The sequence below is a fragment of the Coregonus lavaretus genome (assembly GCF_964263955.1).
Source record: "Coregonus lavaretus genome assembly, chromosome: 32".
NCBI lineage: Eukaryota > Metazoa > Chordata > Actinopteri > Salmoniformes > Salmonidae > Coregonus > Coregonus lavaretus.
This window is the reverse complement of record NC_140019.1, coordinates 9,330,731-9,358,158: the sequence shown is the minus strand read 5'-3', so window position 1 is coordinate 9,358,158 and position 27,428 is coordinate 9,330,731. Positions and strand designations below refer to the sequence as shown.

The 27,428-nt window shown below is 45.3% G+C and overlaps 1 protein-coding gene across 1 annotated transcript in view; it reads left to right on the top strand.

The window, feature by feature from the left end:
- The window catches only part of LOC311107764 (glutamine--fructose-6-phosphate aminotransferase [isomerizing] 2-like), a 35,112-nt gene extending 29,590 nt beyond the window's left edge, over positions 1-5,522 (top strand). Inside the window, exons 17-18 of the mRNA XM_084150295.1 lie at positions 3,020-3,181; positions 3,436-5,522. Coding sequence (XP_084006421.1) covers positions 3,020-3,181; positions 3,436-3,480 — 207 coding nt within the window. The 3' untranslated portion in view covers positions 3,481-5,522. The remainder of the gene's footprint in view (positions 1-3,019; positions 3,182-3,435) is intronic.
- The last annotated feature ends 21,906 nt before the right edge of the window (positions 5,523-27,428 follow it).

Sequence of the window (27,428 nt, the reverse complement as noted above, 5' to 3'; positions counted from 1 at the left end):
ACTCTGTTATGTTGAGCCAGGGTGTGTAGAGTCTATGTTTTGTGTTTCTATGTTCAGGATCTAGTTCATTGTGTTTCTATGTTGGCCGGGGTGGTTCTCAATCAGAGGCAATGAGAATCAGTTGTTGCTTGTTGTTTCTGATTGGGAACCATACTTAGGCAGCCGTTTGGGCATTTGTGTTTGTGGGATCTTGTTCCGTGTTGGTTTGTGTTTGTTACCAAGGACTTCACGTATCGTTTTGTTCGTGTGGTGAATATGATAATGTATGTTCGCATTCCACGCTGCGCATTGGTCTACTCCTTTCGATGATCGTGACAGAAGATCCCACCTCGACTGGGTCAAGCAGCGTGAAGAGGAGAGAGGTTGGACTTGGGAGCAGAGGATGGAGAGTCTGGCGATAGCCATGGAGGCCATATCCACGGGGGAGAGACAAGCCCAATACATTTTTAGGGGGGGGGCTCACACCGTGGACGACGGGGCTGCTGGAGGCAGATAAGGGGCGAGTTTGTGGACAAGGAGAGAAGGCCACCGGGTTACGGGAGCCATTGGTGATTAGAGGGAAGGAAAGTGTAGAGGCACGGCGAGAGGTACTGAAGTGTGTTGCCAGTCCGGTCCGGCCTGTTCCTGTCCCTCGCACCAAGCCTGTGATGCACGTCGCCAGCCCGGCCCGGCCTGTTCCTGCCCCTTGCACCAAGCCTATGGTGCGCGTCGCCAGCCCGGCCCGGCCTGTTCCTGCCCCTCGCACCAAGCCTATGGTGCGCGTCGCCAGCCCGGCCCGGCCTGTTCCTGCCCCTCGCACCAAGCCAATGGTGCGCGTCGCCAGTCCGGTCCGGCCTGTTCCTGCTCCCCGCACCAAGCCAATGGTGCGCGTCGCCAGCCCGGCCCGGCCTGTTCCTGCTCCCCGCACCAAGCCTGTGGTGCGCGTCGTCAGCCCGGTCCGGCCTGTTCCTGCTCCCCGCACCAAGGCAGTGGTGCGCTTCGTCAGCCCGGTTCGGCCCGTCCCTGCTCCCCGCACCAAGCCAATGGTGCGCGTCGTCAGCCCGGTCCGGCCCGTCCCTGCTTCCCGCACCAAGCCTGTGGTGCGCGTCGTCAGTCCGGTCCGGCCTGTTCCTGCTCCCCGCACCAAGTCAATGGTGCGCGTCGCCAGCCCGGCCCGGCCTGTTCCTGCTCCCCACACCAAGCCTATAGTGCGCGTCGCCAGCCCGGCCTGTTCCTGCTCCCCGCACCAAGCCAATGGTGCGCGTCGCCAGCCCGGCCCGGCCTGTTCCTGCTCCCCGCACCAAGCCTGTGGTGCGCGTCGTCAGCCCGGTCCGGCCTGTTCCTGCTCCCCGCACCAAGCCAGTGGTGCGCTTCGTCAGCCCGGTTCGGCCCGTCCCTGCTCCCCGCACCAAGCCAATGGTGCGCGTCGTCAGCCCGGTCCGGCCCGTCCCTGCTTCCCGCACCAAGCCTGTGGTGCGCGTCGTCAGTCCGGCACAGCCCGTGCCCGTTTCACAGGTGCCTGGTCAGGTACCGGTCAGCTGCTCCACACCGGAGCCTAAGCAATCCGCTCCACCGATGTCCAGTCCAGCTCCAGCCAGCGGGGCCAGACCAGACCAGGGGCACTACGGGGGGGTTGTTAGAGGGTGGTGGTCACGCCCGGAGCCGGATCCGCCTCCGAGGAGGAATGCCCACCCGGCCCTCCCCTGTTCGCTTTATGTTTGGCGCGGTCGCAGTCCGCGCCTTTGGGGGGGGGGGGGGTACTGTCACGCCCTGGCTCTGGGGACTCTGTTATGTTGAGCCAGGGTGTGTAGAGTCTATGTTTTGTGTTTCTATGTTCAGGATCTAGTTCATTGTGTTTCTATGTTGGCCGGGGTGGTTCTCAATCAGAGGCAACGAGAATCAGCTGTTGCTTGTTGTCTCTGATTGGGAACCATACTTAGGCAGCCGTTTGGGCATTTGCGTTTGTGGGATCTTGTTCCGTGTTGGTTTGTGTTTGTTACCAAGGACTTCACGTATCGTTTTGTTCGTGTGGTGAATATAATAAAATATGTTCGCATTCCACGCTGCGCATTGGTCTACTCCTTTCGACGATCGTGACAGTCTAACTCTGAACCAATCATAGATGTCTGTTTCACAAGTTTGGACAGCACAGTACAGTAAAGAAAAGTATAATAGAGTGTAGGTCAGTACAATACAGTACTGTACTGTAAAGTATAGTAAAGTTTAGTACAGTACAGTACAGTACAGCACACTAGAGCAGACTATAATATAATTTACTAAATTGTACTGTACTGTACTGTACTGAACTATACTCTAATGTACTGTACTAAACTCTACTGTACTCTACTGTATTGAACTATACTGTACTGTACTCTACTGTGTTGTGCTGTGCTGTGCTGTACTGTGATGTCTAAACTTGTGAAACATAGACGTCTATGATTGGTACTGATTTTGTCCGGTCCGGACCAACCAAATGTGGTCTTGTTTGGGGGCGGAGCTCATTCGAATAATAGCCAGTGTGTAGAAAAAACCCATGCAAAGGAGGATAGGACATTTTCTACCTTTCATAGAAAAACATTGTGACATTCATTATTATGCATTTCTGTATAGTACAGATCAGGACCCATGATGTCATTCTGTTACCGGGTGTTAATCCACTTCACTTACTGTAGTTCAATCACCCAAATATATTTTTTCAAAACACACGGTTTTTGGAAAACATGGTCATATAAAAAACAGAGGGAGATTTTACCGTAATTCTGTTACCAAACTTTACATCTGCAGTGTTCTTCGAGTAAATGTGTTTTTGTTAAATTTTCTGTGGAGATTGTTAAAAGTAGTCATTATTCATAGAGTTGTATGGTTTGTTTAACTTTTCAATCAATGGTTTTTGTTTATCATACTTTTAAAGTGAAAAATCTGAGTCTCAGCATCATTATATTACCATGGAATTGCACCTAGACAAACACACGTACATACAACCACAAGCACACACACAGCCTGACTATCAAAATACTTTAATAATCTCTTTCACCCTCAGGGGCGGCCGATTATCCTGTGTTGCCAGGATGACCCAGAGGTGTCTAAGAATGCGTACAAGACCATTGAGCTGCCTCAGACAGTGGACTGTCTCCAGGGCATCCTCAGTGTCATCCCACTGCAACTCCTGTCCTTTCACCTGGCCGTGCTGCGAGGATACGACGTGTGTCTACCACTACAACCTATCTTGTCTTACTGCTATCTTTTCCTTTGCTCACAGACATCCGTTACTGTACCTTTTAATTCCCAGTATTTACTCTGATTTTATTTAGATTTCATTACAACAAGCATTAAAATCTACTGTTACAAGTACTCACAAAATCAACTATGCTGAATGTGTATCTAGTTTTGTGTTGTCTCCTTTACTCTTCAGGATTGAGCTGGTTTAATGGCTGTCTCTCTCTCCTCTGGTTGCAGGTGGACTGTCCCAGGAACCTGGCCAAGTCTGTCACAGTGGAGTAGAACCAGACAGACAGGCAGGAAGCAGTAGAGGCCACAGCACTGCTCTGCTGAGGAGAGAGACAGAGGAGGCGAAGCCATCAAAGTGCAATTATGTGTGTTTGTGTGTGTTTTTGGTTTCACTATCCTTGTGGGGACTAGAAGTTCTCACAAGGATAGTAAAACAACACAAATTGGGACAAGGGGGGACATTTCGCCGGTCCACACAGGAAAAAGGCTATTTTAGGCTTAGGGGTTAGGGTTAGAGTTACAATTAGGGTTAAGGTTAGAATTAAGGTTAGGGGTTAGGGTTAAGAGTTAGGGTTAGGTTAAGGGTTAGGGTTAGGTGTTAGGGAAAATATAATTTTGAATGGAAATCAATTGTATGGTACCCACAAGGATATTAAAACAAATGTGTGTGTGTGTGTGTGTGTGTGTGTGTGTGTGTGTGTGTGAATAGAGGGACATGTGGCATTTTTATAGCACAGAAATGTGAAGTCATATTGACACACTGTTGAGGCGGTGCCATTGACCTTTTGTGCCTTGTAGAGAGAGAGAGCAAATCTCACGAGACTTTGACGATCTGTCAAATCAGCATTATCACCAATAATGCTTCCAAAGCAAGATACTTTCACTATACACTACTGTATACACTGTGCCTTGTACCAAATTTGTGCCTTGTCCACAAACAGTTGAGCCAAAAATACATATTGTAGGAGTAATGCATTTACTTGGTGTATTGAAGTGCTTATAATTGTGCAATATGGGAGGCATTGTGAATGTTTTTGATGATATTATCTTCGTTGTTTAATGGTCTCTCTGTCCCGTGGGAGCATATAGCTTTGCATCTTGGGGGGTGTAGGCTATTCCATAGCATTATGTTATCCAGCAGAGCCAATAGCTAGCACATTGTAGGGAACTATTCTGAAAAGCTCTATGTAGGCTATTGGGACATAACTTGGTGTACTGTACACAGAAATGCATTCCTTGTAGTCCCATAATCAAGGGGCACTTTTTTATCACTCCTTTGTCAGAGTGAATCTAATATGGTTTTACTCATGAGGGGATTACTGTTCATCATCTACACTCCAATCTGTTGAAAAGGGCTGGATGATACTGCTACAGTCTTGCAAGATACTATAAGAATTATACTTCCTTTCATTCACTACCCTTTCATTAATCATTATTCTCTGTTTAGTCATTGTATGGCGTTCATCATTGCAATCATATTCTGTCATCTGTCATGCAGCATTGTGAGAGACATCTCTGTCCTATTCTATGAAGACTGTTTTGGGTCCATTGGCTTATTTATGTATGAAAACCAGTTGGCTGCACTTACTTTTATAGTGGATTTAATCTCCCAGAGTATAATCCACAATGCCAATATTGACATGCCCTAACTCTTGTTCTCGAAAATGTGAGGCACTTCCCTTGACATCTCATTATAAGAGTGATATGCATAAAGTGAAATGAATTGTAGTTTTGTACTGTATAGGGTAAAACATAGATTGAGATGTACTGTAGTCAGTGTATTTATCTGGTTATTTTATGGAGGTTAAAGAAAGTGGGGCTGATTTATCACTTTAATTATGATTGTATTTTATAATATATGTTTTTTATACAACGGGTGGTTCTAATCCTGAATGCTGATTGGATAAAACCGCATTCCAGCCGGTGTCTATTCCACAAGTTACCACCGGCTAAATCTACGATGTTAAAATGCCTATTTACTCTGTTCCATCTGACTGCGCAATCTACTGTCTCATCAACCCAGAAAGGCAATTTATGAACTTGATCTCCACTATAAAAAGCATGTAGAGATTATCTCACATTTCTTTTAGACTAACATTTAGAATTCTACAGCGGAGATTTGTATAAACCTTGCTGTCTGTCTCGCCGACATTTGCAACATTGTTTCAATATTCAGAGAGCCCCATCTGTTTAGCTAAAAAAGATATATTAAAAAAGATATATGTTTTGGTCTGTTTTGCATGTTATTTTGGCATTAATATGTGTTACATATCAGTTTGCAAACAATGTAAAACATAAAATAAAATAATTGAGTTAATAATGCCGCGTACAAACATTGTCTCTTTTTTGCTTTCTTGAGTAAGGCAGCTCCAAAATGCAGGTGTTTCAGCCTAGTGCTTTCTTTTGTGGTGGGGAAGCCAGAGGAAAATACGAAGCGTAGGGGATGGTAATGTTCTCTAGTTGAGCCGTGATTGGCTCAGTGTTCTGTCACTCATGGGGACACTACGTCACCGCATAATCTACGGGGAGAGCTCGCAAATTCAAGCCCCTTGGGTGCTGCCATAGAGTTACATTAAAAGTGCCCATCCAAGAAGGCTCACAGTCATTGGCCACAGATAAAATGACGTCAAATCACGTTATATCTACCGTAGCTTTGATTGGACTGATCATGTCAACATCATACTTTCAATACTTTCAACATCTTAGCTAGCAAGCTAGCAGTCATCATCATGAATCAAGTCGACAATCTACTGGCAAATCCTTTTTAATCCTTGTCATATGAAGATAAATTATACAGTTGAAGTCGGAAGTTTCCATATACTTAGGTTGGAGTCATTAAAACACATGTTCAACCACTCCACAAATTTCTTGTTGACAAACTACAGTTTTGGCAAGTCGGTTAGGACATCTACTTTGTGCATGACACAAGTAATTTTTCCAACAATTGTTTACAGACAGATTATTTCACTTATAATTCGCTGTATCACAATTCCAGTGGGTCAGAAGTTAACATACACTAGGTTGACTGTGCCTTTAAACAGCTTGGAAAATTCCAGAAAATGATGTCATGGCTTTCGAAGCTTCTGATAGGCTAATTGACATCATTTGAGTTAATTGGCGGTGTAGCTGTGGATGTATTTCAAGGCCTACCTTCAACCTCAGTGACTCTTTGCTTGACATCATGGGAAAATCAAAAGAAATCAGCCAAGACCTCAGAAAAAAAATGGTAGACCTCTATAAGTCCGGTTCATCCTTGGGAGCAATTTCCAAACGCCTGAAGGTACCACGTTCATCTGTACAAACAATAGTACGCAAGTATAAACACCATGGGACCACGCAGCCGTCATACCGCTCAGCAAGGAGTTCTGTCTCCTAGAGATGAACATACTTTGGTGCGAAAAGTGCAAATCAATCCCAGAACAACAGCAAAGGACCTTGTGAAGATGCTGGAGGAAACAGGTACAAAAGTATCTACAGTGGAGGAAAAAAGTATTTAGTCAGCCACCAATTGTGCAAGTTCTCCCACTTAAAAAGATGAGAGAGGCCTGTAATTTTCATCATAGGTACACGTCAACTATGACAGACAAAGTGAAAAAAATTTTTCCAGAAAATCACATTGTAGGATTGTTTATGAATATATTTGCAAATTATGGTGGAAAATAAGTATTTGGTCACCTACAAACAAGCAAGATTTCTGGATCTCACAGACCTGTAACTTCTTCTTTAAGAGGCTCCTCTGTCCTCCACTCGTTACCTGTATTAATGGCACCTGTTTGAACTTGTTATCAGTATAAAAGACACCTGTCCACAACCTCAAACAGTCACACTCCAAACTCCACTATGGCCAAGACCAAAGAGCTGACAAAGGACACCAGAAACAAAATTGTAGACCTGCACCAGGCTGGGAAGACTGAATCTGCAATAGGTAAGCAGCTTGGTTTGAAGAAATCAACTGTGGGAGCAATTATTAGGACATGGAAGACATACAAGACCACTGATAATCTCCCTCGATCTGGGGCTCCACGCAAGATCTCACCCCGTGAGGTCAAAATGATCACAAGAACGGTGAGCAAAAATCCCAGAACCACACGGGGGGACCTAGTGAATGATCTGCAGAGAGCTGGGACCAAAGTAACAAAGCCTACCATCAGTAACACACTACGCCGCCAGGGACTCAAATCCTGCAGTGCAAGACGTGTCCCCATGCTTAAGCCAGTACATGTCCAGGCCCGTCTGAAGTTTGCTAGAGTGCATTTGGATGATCCAGAAGAGGATTGGGAGAATGTCATATGGTCAGATGAAACCAAAATATAACTTTTTGGTAAAAACTCAACTCGTCGTGTTTGGAGGACAAAGAATGCTGAGTTGCATCCAAAGAACACCATACCTACTGTGAAGCATGGGGGTGGAAACATCATGCTTTGGGGCTGTTTTTCTGCAAAGGGACCAGGACGACTGATCCGTGTAAAGGAAAGAATGAATGGGGCCATGTATCGTGAGATTTTGAGTGAAAACCTCCTTCCATCAGCAAGGGCATTGAAGATGAAACGTGGCTGGGTCTTTCAGCATGACAACGATCCCAAACACACCGCCCGGGAAACGAAGGAGTGGCTTCGTAAGAAGCATTTCAAGGTCCTGGAGTGGCCTAGCCAGTCTCCAGATCTCAACCCCATAGAAAATCTTTGGAGGGAGTTGAAAGTCTGTGTTGCCCAGTGACAGCCCCAAAACATCACTGCTCTAGAGGAGATCTGCATGGAGGAATGGGCCAAAATACCAGCAACAGTGTGTGAAAACCTTGTGAAGACTTACAGAAAACGTTTGACCTGTGTCATTGCCAACAAAGGGTATATAACAAAGTATTGAGAAACTTTTGTTATTGACCAAATACTTATTTTCCACCATAATTTGCAAATAAATTCATAAAAAATAATACAATGTGATTTTCTGGAAAAAAAAATCTCATTTTGTCTGTCATAGTTGACGTGTACCTATGATGAAAATTACAGGCCTCTCTCATCTTTTTAAGTGGGAACTTGCACAATTGGTGGCTGACTAAATACTTTTTCCCCCCACTGTTTATCCACAGTAAAACGAGTCCTATATCGACATTACCTGAAAGGCCGCTCAGCAACGAAGAAGCCACTGCTCCAAAACCGCCATAAAAAAGCCAGACTACGGTTTGCAACTGCACATGGGGACAAAGATCATACTTTTTGGAGAAATGTCCTCTGATCTGATGAAACAAAAATAGAACTGTTTGCCCCACCAAGATTTACATGCTAAAATCGCCACTGCCCATAGACGGACAGGCAGGGAGCATTTCTCAGCCAGTTGAAATCATGAATCAGCTGGCATAATTTTTATGGATATATACAAAGAAATGTCATTTGAAAAAAGGTTGAACGAAATGAAGTGCAGCTAGTTAGCAGTCTTTCCAGCTTCAGTTTGAAGTGATTGTGTTAGCTGTGTTGTTGGCTAGCTCCACTGAACAACAGTGTCCTGATGAGAGAGCATTTTTTCTATGCCAGGCGAAATCGTGCCTCATTAGCTCATTGTTTTGGATATATCCAAATAAATGTCACTAGAAAACAGCTTAAACAAATGCAAATGCAAATGCAGCTACTGTTGTTATGGCTGCACTGTTTGACGTGACTGTAAGTTAGCCGTAGTTGGCTAGCTAGCAAGCAAGGGATAAGAACGTTGCCAGCCAGTATGGCAATGGAACATTTAGAACGAGTGACTGGGTCGTGTCCATAGATACAGAACAAAAAGACTGAACGACTGGGTCGTGTCCATAGATACAGAACAAAAAGACTGAACGACTGGGTCATGTCCATAGATGCAGAACAAAAAGACTGAACGACTGGGTCGCGTCTCTGGCATGGAAAGTTACCAACGGGTGATGCAGGCATTGTAGTCCTTCACACTGTCCATCCACTGCAGAGCCCAGTGGTCCATCTCCAATGAGAACTCTCTGCCAAGGATATATTACCTGTACAAATCCAGAGCCTACTTGACTGCCAGGCACTCCTTATCCACTGTCGAATTCTGAGTCTCTCTCTGGAACAGCTTCCGGCTAATGTAGTCAATAGGATGGCAGTCCCCTGGTTCACCCTGCAGAAGAACAGCTCTTACACCACACTCAGAGGCATCCGTTTGCACGCTAAAAGTATTGTCAAAATCTGGACTGTACAACAAGGTTTGCTTACTCAGAGCTTTCTTGATGTCCTCGAAGGCATTCTCTGCCTCTTCTGTCCACTGGACCTTGTCTGGACAGGTCTTCTTGGTCAGCATCTTCAGATGCTGCAGATGCTCTTCCCAGATAGAGCTGTGGTTGACAACATCATCGAGGTAGTTAGAAGCAAAATCAGACAGACCAGATAGTACCTGATCCATGAGCTGCTGGAAGGTTGCCGGAGCTCCGTGACATTCAAACTGCATTTTTGTGAAATGGAACAGCCCCCAGGGGGCCCTGAACACCTTCAGCTCTTTGGACCAGCACCATAGGACTGCACCACTCACTCCATCAATTTCTTTCTTCAGCGCCACCAGGAGGCGCTCAGGGATACAGTAGCTCATGCATCTGGCAAGAGCATTTTCTTTCAGCATTATGTCGTGCTCAACCAGGTCTGTGTGCCCGGGGACTTCTTGGAAAATGACTGGATCACAAAGGCTCTCACCTGGGCCTGCTGGTCTTCTGAGAGGTGGCTGAGATCCAAGATGGAGCTGGAGGGGGTCTGACCAGATAAGTATTGCTCTTCCACTTCCTCCTCATCCTCCACTGTCCTTATCATTAATACTTGTTTCAGATCTGTCTGCTTCTCAGGTCTTGGAACCACTCCTTCAGGAGATTCACATGCAGGACCCTGTGTGAGACTGCCTCTCCAGGTGTGGCTATCTCATATGTGGTAGGCCCCATTTTCTAGGTGACCTCAAAAGGGCCTTGCCATTTGGCAAGCAAACTGCTGCTTTCTGTGGGGAGCATTACGAGCACCATCTGTCCAGGATCAAAGCTCCTGTCTCTGGCTAACTGGTCATACCAGGTCTTTGGCGCTGGTGGGACTTCTAGGTGACCTAGAAGGAACAGCGCCGGAGAAGATGGCTGCCGTTTTACAGCCCTCTAACCATTTGTACTATTATGTGTGTTTTTCCGCGTTATTTGTAATTTATTTTGTACATAATGTTTCTGCCATCGTCTCTTATAACCAAAAAGAGCTTCTGGATATCAGGACAGCGATTACTCACCTTGTATTGGACGAAGATTTTTTCTTCAACGAGGCGGCCGCGAAGGATATCATACAGACACCCGACAAGGCCCAAATCCCCGTCATTCGCGTGAGGAAGAGACGGAGATATCGTGGACGTAGATCGGGGTGCCTTGTAAGGATCCGACGGCGAGCGAGTAAACTGCCTCTTCCATCAATCCTATTAGCCAATCTTCAATCATTGGATAACAAATTGGATGACCTAAGATTATGGTTATCCTACCAACGGGACATTAAAAACTGTAATATCCTATGTTTCACCGAGTCGTGGCTGAACGACGACAATGATAACATACAGCTAGCGGGCTATACGCTACATCGGCAGGATAGAACGGCTGACTCCGGTAAGACAAGGGGTGGCGGTCTGTGTATATTTGTAAACAACAGCTGGTGCACAAAATCAAATACTAAGGAAGTCTCGAGGTTTTGCTCGCCTGAGGTAGAGTATCTTATGATAAGCTGTAGACCACACTATTTACCAAGAGAGTTTTCATCTATATTTTTCATAGCTATCTATTTACCACCACAAACCAATGCTGGCATTAAGATTGCACTGAATGAGTTGTACAAGGCCATAAATCAACAGGAAAACGCTCATCCAGATGCAGCGCTCCTAGTGGCCGGGGACTTTAATGCAGGGAAACTTAAATCCGTTCTACCTAATTTCTACCAGCATGTTAAATGTGCAACCAGAGGAAAAAAAACTCTAGACCACCTTTACTCCACACACAGAGACGCATACAAAGCTCTCCCTCGCCCTCCATTTGGCAAATCTGACCATAACTCTATCCTCCTGATTCCTGTGTAGTGTATTAAGATTATGACTTTGCTAATGTTTTCAAGTGGAACCTGAGAGGATGTTTATTTAGTTTCAGAGGGAGTCGTTTTAGGGTGACGCCCCATAGAAGAGAGGGAGTGTGTGTTGTAGACAGGGGATTGGACAGTAGAGGGAGCCACCCATATTTTGGGGAATATTATAAGTACTGGGTTTAAACAAAGAAGAGCAGAGCGGCCATTGTAATTTGGAAAACACTGCTCTCCGGGTGATCATGACATCTGTAAACTTATGCTGAAATCTTGTGATATGAATAAAACTTATGATCAAAGTTCAGTATAAGCGGACTCCTTTGTTACAGCATAATTAGCAACATTAGACTCGACACTACAAATTTGGCGACGAGTGATGAGGCGGATCTGCGTCTCTTCAGTGTTATATTCATGAGCAACGACGTGACTCTCGCTCAAGACGCCGGCTTAAGGTGAGATTTCTCACGGTCTTGTGTGTGTTTCCTTCGTCAGCTTTTGGGTGTGCGCTCAGGAGATGTACCGTAAAGGACCGGTGTGTGCTTTTGTTGCTTTTATTGCTGCGAACTAGGGGTCTGGCCTAACCATTCTAAATTTCTTTGCACTGGTAAACAGCGCAAAAGGGGGGAGTGCCTATAGAGTGTCTATAGAGATATTTTGCTTGAATAAGAGTTCAAGAACAATCGATTGAGAGAGGAATGGCCTGGGCAGATGTATGTAACTTAGAACCGCTGTGGATCAACGGAAGCCCTTTGATGAAGGCGACCTATAAGGTGGGCCGAAAATCCTAATAACGCGTTAGGTGTGTTTAGGTGAGTCCTGGGGACTGGAGGCCGTGGTATATTGATAATGCATGTTGCCTCTCAGCTAATAGTTGACGAATTATTTGATTGATGTAATCTCTCATGTCAATTCCACAGTCCTCGTGGTAGCACAAATTTAGCTAACAAAAGGAATTTTACGGCACGGCGGAGGGAGAAATGCTAACGTGGCCTGCTAATTATGCTTCATGCTACATGCTAATGCTAATGCTAATGCTAAATGCTAATTTTTCATGCTACATGCCAATTTTTAATGCGGGTTATGTTTAATATTTTTTCCTTGGTGGTCCACAGGAATGGGACGAGCCACCAATATTGTGTTTAGATAGTTTGGGCTTGGTGCCTGATGTTTTGTGAGCTCTGTTTAGTGTTATTGTTTGTCTATAAGGGTAAAGGAGAGGAGCTATAGCGAGAATGCTAACGTTCTGTTGTCTGGAGTGAAGAGGGCTCCTTCCACTGTGAAATCGTAGTGATGAATGTACTGCGCATGCGTGTGATTTTACGACACTAGAGTGACGTAGGGGTAAATAGGTCACTCCTCTGCTACACTGTGCTGCGGGGAGACACAGACGCAGACGAACGTAGAGATTTAGAGTCTAATGATGTATTCTGGTTGTTACATCGGCTGTTGTTTGAAGATGAAACTGTTTTCTTGAGACCTATTGAATTGATAAATGAGAGAGAGATGTTGACGGATTAAAATTAAAATAATTAAATAAATAAATAAAATAAAAATTTTATTGAGCTATTTATACGATTCCTGAGTTAATTCTTAGAGCGAATGTGACTGGAGGAATATTGAATGGTTGAAGTAACTCAGTGACTGCATAAACTGCTAAATTCTTGTCTGTTTCTTTGTTCTTTTGTCATATGAGAGGAGAGAGAGAGAGAGAGGAAGTGCTGACGTGTACATCATGTGACAGGGTGTGACGCGACAGAGGCTGCTGCGACAGGATCAAGTCAAAAGAGAATCAGGCTAGTGCTGTTCTGTTTACAAAGCCTTCCCCTACAGGATATTTGATGTTATGACAATTTGGCAGGGACTTGGCAACAGACTGATCAATTGAAATTAAAAATTGCATATTGGAGTTTCTGTGCATGAGTGGGTTTGATTAGAGTTGTGTTGGGAATCGAGTACTGACATTATTCTGTAAAATTAAGATGATTGGGTGCTTATTAAATAATGGGGTTTATGAGTACTGTAGTGTTGCTGGATTATAGGTATTTTCTTTTTGGATTGCTCTGAAGTTGTCTACTTTCCTGTACTTTTCCTGATTGAAGGTGGTAAGATAGCCACTAATTGATAAATTAGTAAAATAGGAAATAGAAAAAAAATATATATATATTTTTGAATATTCATATTTTTATTGATTAATCTTTTTTTTTTTTTTTTTTTTTTTTTTTATATTAAAAATTAAAGGGAGGACACTATAAGCTATATATTCTAAAATAATAAAATAATTCACAATAAAGGAATATAAAAGAGTTGTTACAATGGGGAAAAGGATATCAGGACTATGAAGTGTGACTATTGAGCGTGCCGTCTTTAGCCAACTCTCTTGCTATCTCTCTCAGAATGACCTTCTTGATCCAAACCAGTCAGGTTTCAGGACTGGTCATTCAACTGAGACTGCTCTTCTCTGTGTCACGGAGGCTCTCCGCACTGCTAAAGCTAACTCTCTCTCATCTGCTCTTGTCCTTCTAGACCTGTCTGCTGCCTTTGATACTGTGAACCATCAGATCCTCCTCTCCACCCTCTCCGAGCTGGGCATCTCCGGCGCGGCTCACTCCTGGATTGCGTCCTACCTGACCGGTCGCTCCTACCAAGTGGCGTGGCGAGAAGCTGTCTCCGCACCACGTGCTCTCACCACTGGTGTCCCCCAGGGCTCAGTTCTAGGCCCTCTCCTTTTCTCCCTATACACCAAGTCACTTGGCTCTGTCATATCCTCACATGGCCTCTCCTATCATTGCTACGCTGACGATACACAACTAATCTTCTCCTTTCCCCCTTCTGATAACCAGGTGGCGAATCGCATCTCTGCATGTCTGGCCGACATATCAGTATGGATGACGGATCACCACCTCAAGCTGAACCCTGGCAAGACGGAGCTGCTCTTCCTCCCGGGGAAGGACTGCCCGTTCCATGATCTCGCCATCACGGTTGACAACTCCGTTGTGTCCTCCTCCCAGAGTGCGAAGAGCCTTGGCGTGACCCTGGACAACACCCTGTCGTTCTCCGCTAACATCAAGGCGGTGACCCGCTCCTGCAGGTTCATGCTCTACAACATTCGGAGAGTACGACCCTGCCTTACACAGGAAGCGGCACAGGTCCTAATCCAGGCACTTGTCATCTCCCGTCTGGATTACTGCAACTCGCTGTTGGCTGGCCTCCCTGCCTGTGCCATTAAACCCCTACAACTCATCCAGAACGCCGCAGCCCGTCTGGTGTTCAACCTTCCCAAGTTCTCTCACGTCACCCCCCTCCTCCGCACACTCCACTGGCTTCCAGTTGAAGCTCGCATCCGTTACAAGACCATGGTGCTTGCCTATGGAGCAGTGAGGGGAACGGCACCTCTGTACCTTCGGGCTCTGATCAGTCCCTACACCCAAACGAGGGCATTGCGTTCATCCACCTCTGGCCTGCTGGCTCCCCTTCCTCTGCGGAAGCATAGTTCCCGCTCAGCCCAGTCAAAACTGTTCGCTGCTCTGGCACCCCAATGGTGGAACAAGCTCCCTCACGACGCCAGGACAGCGGAGTCACTCACCACCTTCCGGAGACATTTGAAACCCCACCTCTTTAAGGAATACCTGGGATAGGATAAAGTTATCCCACTGGCTATAGGGTGAATGCACCAATTTGTGAGTCGCTCTGGATAAGAGCGTCTGCTAAATGACGTAAATGTGCCCTTGAGCAAGGCACTTAACCCTAATTGCTCCTGTAAGTCGCTCTGGATAAGAGCGTCTGCTAAATGACTAAAATGTAAATGTAAAATGAAGGTAATTACACCTGTTGATATAGTACAAAATAGTAATCCTTTAGTTAATGGTATTGCGAAGTTATCTGGAAAATGGAACAAACGTTGGCCTGACAATGAACAACCATGGCCAGTGGAAGGGACTCTTAACCCTGATGTAATCAACATAATAAAAGTGCTTCTGTCAATTCATAAAGCAGATCAAAAGAAAGGGAAAAAAAGGGAACAACGTAAAGAAAAGAGACAAAGAGAGCTGGGTGTTCTTAAGCTGTTTGAGAATGAAGGACAAAAACTGATGGAGGATGCCAGCGATAAAATAAACAAAGGTATAGAGAGAATGGTGAAACAAGGAAAGGCGACAGAAAAACTAATGGCAGAAGTCAGTACACCTTTCTCACATACGGATTCAGCAAAAAGACCCCCACCTTATGAGGAAGAAGTAGAGCTTAAGGACGTCTATCCTCAGCTTCCGGTGATCATTCAGGAGGGTGATTACTGCATCAGAGATGAAGATGAACGAATAATAGAGAGAGGACAAGCAGAAACGACCATAAAAATGAATCCAAACTCCAGAAGTAAGAAAACACAGAGATGTCTGGAAACTAAGGGTAGAATGAAGTTCAGGAGAATGGAACCTGATGAAGATGATGATGATGATGATGATGATGATGATCAGAGTGATCCAGAAGAGATCATGGGTGGATATGACCCTGTGATCAGACAGAGGTTGGCAAGAGCGGAAAGAAGGGGTGATGGATGTTTGAAGAAGAAGAATACAAGAGATTCGAGTACAGATAAAAGCAAAGATGAAGACAGCGATAAAAAGTGGGAGAGTAAAGGTGCTTCATATTCAAGAGGATTTTATCCAACAATGACTAGCACAGAAGAAATAGAAAGAGATATAGACCGATGCGTATCATGCCTGGATAAAGCGAATAGTTTAGAAGAAGTAAAAGAACTGGAGGAACAACTCAAGAAGCTGAAGATACAGAAGAAGAAACTGCTGAGAAAAGAATCCCAAGAATCTGAGAAAAAATATACATTGAGGCCAAGGAAAGAGGGCACTAGCAAGAAAATTATGCCGGTGATCATTCGAGGTCGAAACTTAGAATATAAGCCTTTGCAAAGTACCGATATGTCAGATATACTTGAGAAGCTGCCTACTCTTCAAGATGGAGCCTATCCTTGGATTTCAAAATTGGAAGAAATTACAGTGGAAACACAGTCTGCTATAGGAGACATTAAGAGACTTTTGGCTAATCTCCTGGGGATTCCAGGTATGGAAGACATTTTTCAGAGAGCGGGACTGAATAGATATGTGGGGACTGCAGTGAACGACCCTGAATTGTTGGCTGCAAGTAGGAATCGTCTGTGGAGAGCATTGAAAGATACATTTCCAACAAATGTACATCCTGATAACATTCTGATTGATCCACTAGGACAACAAGAAAATCCGAGAGCCTATGTGTCAAGAGTTCATCAAGTGTGGAGAAATATTACTGGAAATGATCCAGATGTGAGTCAAATTGAGCAGTCAATTTTGAGAGCTAAATTGCAGATGGGACTGCCCTCACCAGTAAGGAGTAAACTGGCAGAGGTGGTTGGACTTGGAAGCATGACAAAAGGTGTCTATACAGATCATATAGCCCATCAAGTGGATTTGTACAGAAAAAAGGAACACAACCAGAAAGAACAGGACCAAGAAACTCTCAGAAAACTCAATCAAATACAACTGGGGGAGAAGAAGAAGGAGAAGAGAAGCTTTGGTTATGAAGAATCAGAGTGAACCAAATCAACAATCACTGCTACAGCTTCAACTGAACAAGGTCAAATGCAATTGTATCAGCCACAACTAGAGGTAAAAGTTGTTATCATATCCATAGATCGTTTCTGGAAAGAGGGAATTTCTGAGGAAGATAAAGGAGCAAGTGAAGATCATCTGGAGGACAGGTGAACCCTTAAAGGAGCAAGGATTCTAGAGTGCCTAGAAGATCCGAAGGGGGGTGTCAGCTGATAGCACCGATTAGGGAGAAGAAGAAAAATATCCAACAATTGAAGTGAAAATAAAAGGGACTAGGAGAAGTGATAGTGGAAAAGCTTTTATCTGTGTTGAGCCTGATGAGGTTACACATCTCACTATGTAAAATTAACTAATTAGGATAGGGATTTGAGGGAGTAAAACAGTTGATTACTCTTAAGGAACCAATTGAGCTCTGCTATAAAAATCAAAGAGACATTAAAATACACATACTGGTATCAGAACATATACCTATTGCATTGTTGGGAAGAGATGCATTGTGTAAATTGAACTGTACAATAAGATGTACACTAGACGGCTGTCTGGTAGAAGATTTTAAAAGAGTAGGGTTTTTGCGAATCATATTTGCTTGAAAAGATAATGTCCTCCTTCCTATGACAATCTATTAGACTGCCTATTAGACAATCTGTCTGAAAAATAAAGTTAAAAAGGGGTGACTGTTATTCTTGGTTACATTCCTACACCAAGAGGGGAAAGAGATTTCAAACTAGGCTAAAAGATGTTCAATCGTTTGCCAAGTCTGTGTGTAAAGAAGTCAGAAGCAGGTGGGGACTACCCGATCACATATTCTAAAAATTGGTGGTAAAGGGATTTTGTGAATAAATCAGTGAAAAGGTTTTTTAAAAGTTAGGAGAAAAGATTAGATTTAAAAAGTTATGAGAACTAGGGTTGAAGGAACTCTAGGACAGTTAGTTAAGTTTCAATGTTAGTAGGAAGAGAGAGAGAACTAGTGGTGATAGATGGAAATACAAGTAAAGAGTTCAGAGTCTTAGGGAGAATGGATGAAGTAACAACAAGGACATCAACACTTCAGCCTATTATAACAACAGTGAGAAGCAGCATTCAGCTCAGCATTCAACACCATAGTGCCCTCTAAGCTCATCACTAAGCTAAGGATCCTGGGACTAAACACCTCCCTCTGCAACTGGATCCTGGACTTCCTGACGGGCCGCCCCCAGGTGGTAAGGGTAGGTAACAACACATCTGCCACACTGATCCTCAACACGGGGGCCCCTCAGGGGTGCGTGCTCAGTCCCCTCCTGTACTCTCTGTTCACCCATGACTGCATGGCCAGGCACGACTCCAACACCATCATTAAGTTTGCCGACGACACAACAGTGGTAGGCCTGATCACCGACAACGATGAGACAGCCTATAGGGAGGAGGTCAGAGACCTGGCCGTGTGGTGCCAGGACAACAACCTCTCCCTCAACGTGACCAAGACAAAGGAGATGATTGTGGACTACAGGAAAAAAAAGAGGACTGAGCACGCCCCCATTCTCATCGACGGGGCTGTAGTGGAACAGGTTGAGAGCTTCAAGTTCCTTGGTGTCCACATCACCAACGAACTATCATGGTCCAAACACACCAAGACAGTCGTGAAGAGGGCACGACAAAGCCTATTCCCCCTCAGGAGACTGAAAAGATTTGGCATGGGTCCTCAGATCCTCAAAGAATTCTACAGCTGCACCATTGAGAGCATCCTGACTGGTTGCATCACCGCCTGGTATGGCAACTGCTTGGCCTCCGACCGCAAGGCACTACAGAGGGTAGTGCGTACGGCCCAGTACATCACTGGGGCAAAGCTTCCTGCCATCCAGGACCTCTATACCAGGCGGTGTCAGAGGAAGGCCCTCAAAATTGTCAAAGACTCCAGCCACCCTAGTCATAGACTGTTCTCCCTGCTACCACACGGCAAGCGGTACCGGAGTGCCAAGTCTAGGTCCAAAAGACTTCTCAACAGCTTCTACCCCCAAGCCATAAGACTCCTGAACAGCTAATCATGGCTACCCGGACTATTTGCACTGCCCCCGCACCCCATCCTTTTTACGCTGCTGCTACTCTGTTAATTATTTATGCATAGTCACTTTAACTCTACCCACATGTACATATTACTTCAACTATCTCAACTAGCCGGTGCCCCCGCACATTGACTCTGCACCGGTACCCCCCTGTATATATAGCCTCCCTACTGTTATTTTATTTTACTTCTGCTCTTTTTTTCTCAACACTTTTTTTGTTGTTGTTTTATTTTTTATTTTTTTGTTAAAAATAAATGCACTGTTGGTTAAGGGCTGTAAGTAAGCATTTCACTGTAATGTCTGCACCTGTTGTATTCGGCGCATGTGACCAATAAAATTTGATTTGATTTGATTTGACTCCGCAATGAGCTCCTGGGCAAAAGTGCTCATCTTCTCCAACTTCTCTCTCATCTTCACAACATAGAAAATTTTGGGGTTCTGCTCTCACCTGCTCGTTTCCTCCCCAGGTTTCTTTCAGCAGAGTCAGGGTCCTCGCACATCAAAGCCATAGAGCTACTCAAAGGGGGAGAAGCCAGTAGAGGCCTTTGGTACTTCCCAATATGCGAAGGAAGGTAGACTGTCAAACTTCTGAAGCATCTGCTTCAGGGTCTGGTTAAACCTTTCCATCTGCCCATCGGTCTGAGGATGATATGGAGTTGTTGTTAGGCCCTTGATCCCCAGTAAGTGGTACACTTGCTTCAGCAGTTTGGACATGAAGATCGAGCCTTGGTCAGTTAAAACTTCTTAAGGGATAACTACCCTAGAGAATAGCTGAAGTAGGCAGAAGGCTACTGACCAGGTTGTGATGGATCTTAGTTTGTAGACTTCTGGGTACTTTGTAGCATAGTCATTGTTGACAAGCATAAAATGGTGCCGAGACATGCTCTTCTCCACCGGACCCACAATGTCCATTCCAATCCGCTTCAATGGTACATCAATGACAGGTAAAGGTAGCTAGCGAACTTCCATACATCGCAGTGTTCTGTATACTTATTTTAGCACACAAAAAATGTAATACTTCCAGGTCAACTGTAATATTAATACCATTGTAAAGCACAATTTCTCCCCTTTCCAGCAAAACCAATGATGAGACCTTCATGCTGCCCATCTCTGCCTGATTGAAGAAGACAATGGAGCTCCGCCGGGTCTTTTTAAAAATGGCTGAGGGGGAAGCGAAGGCTACTGAGTGATAGTGAAAGGAGAAGATGTGTCGTGTGGGGTAACCACTTTTTTCTCCCCATTTGTCCAATTTATCACCTCTAAAATGTAAATAAAACACTAAAAATAGTTTATATAATGTCTCATTACATAGCTATTTGAAGGTTTGTGTCGAATTTGAATAAGGTTTTTAGGGAGGCGCTAAAGTTATCTTCACAAGTAAACTGCGGCTGTCACTGCTTTTGAGAGTCATGATGGCTCGCAGTGATGACGCGAAAAATGTACTATTGATTGAATTAACTATTGATGAACTCACAAGTAATTAACTTTACACTTTATCAAAATTGAATTTGTTATCGAATTCTTTGTGGGTCTGTGTAATTTGAGGGAAATATGTGTCTCTAATTGTGAGGACAGACGCTGGGAGATGGGAAGCAGGTACAGGGAGTGAATATTTATAATATGAGCTGGTCAGTATGTGTAGGTAATCCTTTCTAACACTGCTTTTTTTAAAGATATCACGTAGTAGAACTGCATAAGTGTTGCTCTCCACTTTCTGGAGGACCGAGTTTTGAAATCAGTGGAATTAGAGTGTGATAGCTATGGTGATGTGATAGCCCTCCTGTAGCTCAGTTGGTAGAGCATGGCGCTTGCAACGCCAGGGTTGTGGGTTCGATTCCCACGGGGGGCCAGTATGAAAAATGTATGCACACATGTAAGTCGCTCTGGATGAGAGAGTCTGCTAAATGACTAAAATGTAAATGTAAAATGACATGGAGAAGATTCTGGCGTTTGATTGTAAACATGCAAACAGAGTTGAAAAGAGGACACAGAAGGCTCCGGATTACATAATCAAACTAAGGGCATCCGTGACAGAGAGGGAAAAGTGTCCATCCATGTATATGGCTAAGAGAGTCTAAACAAAAGACTCCACTATGCAAGTAATTATTTCAATAAAATGTTTATGATGTCACTGTGACAACTGTCGATAGATGTAGCTGGTAAATTCGCTCTGGCTATCTACTACGATTCCACAGCACAGAATAACTGATGAATTTACGAACACTCAACACCCGTTGAATATGGCTGGTGTCAGTAAACATTGGCAAAAAAAGCGTCATTAAATTGATGCCAGCAGCACAGTTGCAGTCACCAATGCTCTGAATAACATAAGAACAGCCTAACCAGCTCTGCTAGGGTGAGTAAAATGGTCAGAGTGAGCTGTTCTCTCATTTGTGTCTGGAAGAAGCTAGCCAACGTTAGCCAGTTAGCTTGACTGCTGTTTTTAGGTCAGAACGCTCGGATCAACCCTACTTTTCGTCCAGTGTGCGCTACGAGAGAGAAACGCTCTGAATTTACGAACGGCCAATCTGACAATGCTCTGAGTTTACGAACGCCCAGAGCACACTCTGGCACTCCATATAAAATTTATGAACACACCCTGTAGTATAAACCAGCCTTTAGTCTTGAAATCTTTGGTTGTTTAGTAAATAGCCTCACATCCTTGAAGAGATGGGTGGGGTAAAGCTTAAAAGGGTGTGAACGATGCTGAATGGGTGTAGACAAAGAACAGCTCTCCAGTAGGTGCCAAAACATTCTAGGAGAATTTTCTCAAAAGTGAGGTTATCAACTTTCAAAGCAGAATGACTTTCTCATTGTTCCTCAACTGTAGTATATGATACACCATTTTCTAGCTCTGAGTCTCTACTTTTATCCAATGTCAAAAACACAATTTCAAATTTTGCTACATAAGAACGAATCGAGCCAGTCGGTCACATATGGTCATACATTTGGCAGGGGGTTAGGAAGTGCAGATCAGTTTCCACCTCGTTTTATGGGCAGTGTGCACATAGCCTGTCTTCTATTGAGAGCCAGATCTGCCTACGGCTGCCTTTCTCAATAGCAAGGCTATGCTCACTGAGTCTGTACATAGTCAAAGCTTTCCTTAAGTTTTGGTCAGTCACAGTGGTTAGGTATTCTGCCGCTGTGTACTCTCTGTTTAGGGCCAAATAGCATTATAGTTTGCTCAGTTTTTTGTGTTAATTCTTTCCAATGTATCAAGTAATTATCTTTTTGTTTTCTCATGATTTGGTTGGGTCTAATTGTGTTGCTTTCCTGGGGCTCTGTGGGGTCTCTTTGTGTTTGTGAACAGAGCCCCATGACCAGCTTGCTTAGGGGACTCTTCTCCAGGTTCATCTCTCTGTAGGTGATGGCTTTGTTATGGAAGGTTTGGGAATCGCTTCCTTTTACGTGGTTGTAGAATTTAACGGCTCTTTGCTGGACTTTTGATAATTAGCGGGTATCGGCCTAATTCTGCTGTGCATGCATTATTTGGTGTTTTACGTTGTACACAGGGGATATTTTTTTTGCAGAATTCTGCATGCAGTCTCAATTTGGTGTTTTTCCCATTTTGTGAATTCTTGGTTGATGAGCGGACCCCTGACCTCACAACCATAAAGTGCAATGGGTTCTATAACTGATTCAAGTATTTCTAGCCAGACGCTAATTGGTATGTTGAATTTTATGTTCCTTTTGATGGCATAGAAGGCCCTTCTTGCCTTGTCTCTCAGATCGTTCACAGCTGTGGCGCTGATGTTTAGGCCGAGGTTTGCATAGTTTTTTGTGTGCTCTAGGGCAATGGTGTCTAGATGGATTTGTATTTGTGGTCTGTATACACTCACCATTGATCATGTATTCTTTTTAATCTGTGAGAGAAGCGCTACCCCTGGAGGAAAGACGCTGTACAGCACACAATGAGTTGCATAATGCGTGCCGTACGTTATGTCGTGACATGTCACGATATAACGAACCGCGTCAAAGGGGTCAGTTTTTTCATATTCACTCGAATACTATTGGACTATTACCATATCAATCAATGCTTGAATAGAAACGTAGTTTACACCCCGGATTTTGACGCAAACATAGTCACTACAGTCCCATTAGTTTTCTTTACAGCCCCGTTTGAATGCCGTGGTTAAGCAAAATGTGTACGGCACAGTGTTAGCTACCGTTAAGGGATGCAAAGGTACTTTGGATTGGCCTCTGGCCGAAGTCTGTTGGCACAGAGGACAACTCCTGCAGAATTCAGCAACGTCAGCCTGTAGGCCTGGCCAGTGGAAAATCATGCGGTCTGTGGTTTTGTGCTTTCCCAGGTGCCCTGCCCAGGGGATGGAGTGACCTAAGGTGTGTACTAGCTCATGGGCCTCTTCTGGGACAGCCAACTGCTGGTCTGGACCTATTTTTTATCATAAAAAAGGGGATAGATCAGCTTTAATATAGCAGATAGATTGTAGCTTCCATTAATGTAATTGTCTGCATCATTTCCAATCCCCCATACAGTGGCTAGTGAAAGAGACTTGTCATGAAGCCACTCCTGTGTTGTCTTGGCTGTGTGCGTAGCATTGTTGTCCTGTTGGAAGGTGAACCTTCGCCCCAGTCTGAGGTCCCGAGCGCTCTGGAGCAGGTTTTCATCAAGGATCTCTCTGTACTTTGTTCCGTTCATCTTTCCCTCGATCCTGACTAGTCTCCCAGTCCCCGCCGCTGAAAAACATCCCCACAGCATGATGCTGCCACTACCATCACTGTAGGGATGGTGCCAGGTTTCCTCCAGATGTGACACTTGGCATTCAGGCCAAAGAGTTCAATCTTGGTTTCATCAGACCAGAGAATCTTGTTTCTCATGGTCTGAGAGTCCTTTAGGTGCCTTTTGGCAAACTCCAAATGGAGTGCCTTTTACTAAGGAGTGGCTTCCGTCTGGCCACTCTACCATAAAGGCCTGATTAGTGGAGTGCTGCAGAGATGGTTGTCCTTCTGGAAGGTTCTGCCATCTTCACAGGGGAACTCTGGAGCTCCGTCAGAGTGACCATCGGGTTCTTGGTCACCCCCCTGACCAAGGCCCTTCTCCCCAAATTGCTCAGTTTGGCCAGGCAGCCAGCTCTAGGAAGAGTCTTGGTGGTTCTTAACTTCTTCCATTTAAGAATGATGGAGGCCACTGTGTTCTTGGGGACCTTCAATGCTGCAGAAATGTTTTGGTACCCTTCCCCAGATCTGTGCCTTGACACAATCCTGTCTCGGAGCTAAATGGACAATTCCTTTGACCTCATGGCTTGGTTTTTGCTCTGACATGCACTGTCAACTGTGGGACCTTATATAGACAGGTGTGTGCCTTTCCAAGTCATGTCCAATCAATTGAATTTACCACAGATGGACTCCAGTCAAGTTGTAGAAACATCTCTAGGATGATCAATGGAAACAGGATGTACCTGAGCTTAATTTTGAGTTATGTAAATAAGGTATTTCTGTTTCTAAAAACCTGTTTTCACTTTGTCATTATGGGATATTGTGTGTAGAATGATGAGGACATTTTTTATTTAATCCATATTAGAATAATGCTGTATTGTAACAAAATGCGGAAAAAGTCAAGGGGTCTGAATACTTTCCGAATGCACTGTAGCTATACCATGATATTTGCATTTGTACTAAGTAAACCTCCCACTATTCCACCCGTTAAAACCCCTCCCCATCCCATGTTGGGTTGTCATCCCAGTGACCAGCAGACCACCCCCGTCCCCCCGGATCCCAGGGCCCCCGAGAGACTGGGACCCATCCTTCGAAAAGAGCACACAGTGCTACCCACAGAACAGAAGCAGATCAACCGCCAAAAGCATTTCCATCGCCAACACCTCGATTTGCATTATATATAGCTATAAAAAAATATATATGTATTAAAAATATCAACCCTAATTTCCATAATTAACAAATAATATGCCTAATAATTTAGGCAGTTCTTGCAAAGGATTGTTACCTACATCCAGGATTGCCATTACAAAAATTACATTTTTGGCAAGCAATTATTATTTTAGTAAACAATTCTTGTGATTCATCCTATATTGTCCCTAACATCATTACCCCCTAGCAACAGATGTGGGATACATACACACACACACACACACTCATACACACTCAACCCCTTTCCCCCTGTGATGAGTGTGATGAAAGGAGTCAGGCGCAGGAGGGTAATCACCGAATACAGACTTTATTCCTTCATTGACACACAAATGTGCTCAAATAGCGATCAACGAAACCGGCACAGGGGAAAATCTACCCTGGCAACAAAATGTACGAGTAGCTCCACCGAGCTATACTACTCTCACAACTAACAATCACCCACAAGGACAAGGGGGCAGAGGGAACACTTATACACAGACTAATGAGGGGGTTAGAACCAGGTGTGTGTGATTAACAAGACCAGACAAATGTGATGATGATTGGGGCGGCAGTGGTTAGTAAGCCGGTGACGACGGATGCAGAAGCCTGCCCGAACAAGGAGGGGAGGAAGCCTCGGCCGAAGTCGTGAAGGCAGGTCAGCCTCAGCAGACAAGTGGAGCCGGGACGGCCCACCCTTCAACAGGGATGCAATGGGAGCTGCAACCTTGCCAAAGCCCCGGATAAACCTCCAATAGTAGTTGGCAAAGCCAAAGAAGCACTGCACCTCCTTAACCGTGGTTGGAGTCGGCCAATTACTCATGGCTGAAATGCGATCTCCCTCCATCTCCACAACTGAGGTGGTAATGCGGTATCCGAGGAAGGAGACGGACTGCTGGAAAAACATACACTTCTCTGCCTTGGCATAAAGTTCATTTTCCAACAGTCGGGCGAGCACTTTGCGAACCAGGGACACATGCTCGGCGCGAGTAGTGGAATACACCAGGATGTCATCGATGTAGACCACCACACCGCGACCAAGCATGTCCCAAAACACCTCGTTCATCAAACCGTGGGGCATCACCAGGTATTCATAATGCCCTGTGGTTGTGCTGAATGCTGTCTTCCACTCATCCCCTTACCGAACACGCACCAGGTTGAATGCACTCCTGAGATCTAGCTTAGTGAAGAAGCGCGCCCCATGCATTGACTCAATCACTGAAGGAATGAGGGGGAGAGGATAACTAAATCTAATCATCTCCTTGTTCAGTGATCGATAATCAATGCACGGGCGCAGACCTCCTTCTTTCTTCTTCACAAAGAAGAAACTCGAGGAGGCGGGTGAAGTGGAGGGACGTATATACCCCTAGCCCAGGGACTCGGAGACGTATGTTTCCATAGCCTCCATTTCAGCCTGCGACAGGGGGTACACATGACTCCTGGGAGGTTTATTGCGCAATCCCCCGCCCGATGAGACCTCCCGTCTTAGAAAATGCGTGTGCCAAATCGAGGTATTCGGGAGAATGTGCACGGTGGAGGTACCGTCTGGACTTTCCACCGTGGTTGCACCAACGGAAACATCTAGACACCCTGACACTCTCGCGACCACCCCGTGAGAGCCCTCTGCAGCCATGAGAAGATGGGGTTGTGGAGTGCTAGCCAAGGGATACCTAATACCACAGGGAAAGCAGGAGACTCAATAATCGAAAAAATTACCTGCTCACAATGTGTCTCCTGGGTGATCATGGTGACTGGTATAGTGACTTCCGTAACAAACCCTGACCCTAATGGTTGACTATCGAGTGCTCTGATGGGGAGTGGAATGGATAGGGGAACCAATGAAATGCCTTGACGGCGTGCAAATGCCCTGTCCATAAAGTTCACAGCTGCGCCTGAATCGACTAGCGCCTTACACTGGGGAACTACCATGTGATCGGGAAAGTGGATAGGTAGGGTACAGTGTGCAGCAGAGGGCTCTGAACAAGTGTGGGTGTTCAATACCTGGGGTGATGCATGAGTGCCCTGCCTGCCGCCTCCAGGCCCAAAAGAACGTTGACTACGATGTGTGGCGTACTGTCCCTTCGTGCCACCAGAGTGGCACTGTCGCTGTCCTCCTCCGCTCTCTCGGCTGGCGGCTCCACCCAGCTCCATCGGCTCAGGATCCGAGTCGTCCGGGGTGGAAACGGGCAGACCCCTACCAGGATGTCCTCTGGCTGCCAGCAGGTTGTCCAAACGAATGGCCATGTCCACCAGTTTATTGAAGGACAACATGGTGTCCCGGCAGGCTAGTTCCCTTCGGACGTCCTCCCGCAGATGGCACCGGAAATGGTCGATTAGGGTCCGCTCGTTCCACCCGGACCCTGCTGCCAGCGTCCGAAATTCCAACGCGAAGTCCTGCACGGTCCTCGTCCCTTGCCTCAGGTGGACCAGAAATCCCCGTAGTCCTCCAACACGGCTCCTCCTTCGTTCCACACCGCGTTGGCCCACTCCAGGGCTTTCCCACAGAGGCAGGAAACGAGGACGGACACCTTCTCCTGCTCCGATCGCGCTGGCCTGATGCTGGAGAAGTTCAGCTCCATTTGGAGGAGGAATCCCTGGCACAGTGCCGCCGTCCCATCAAACACCTGTGGTCGGGATATCTGGATCCCTCCGGG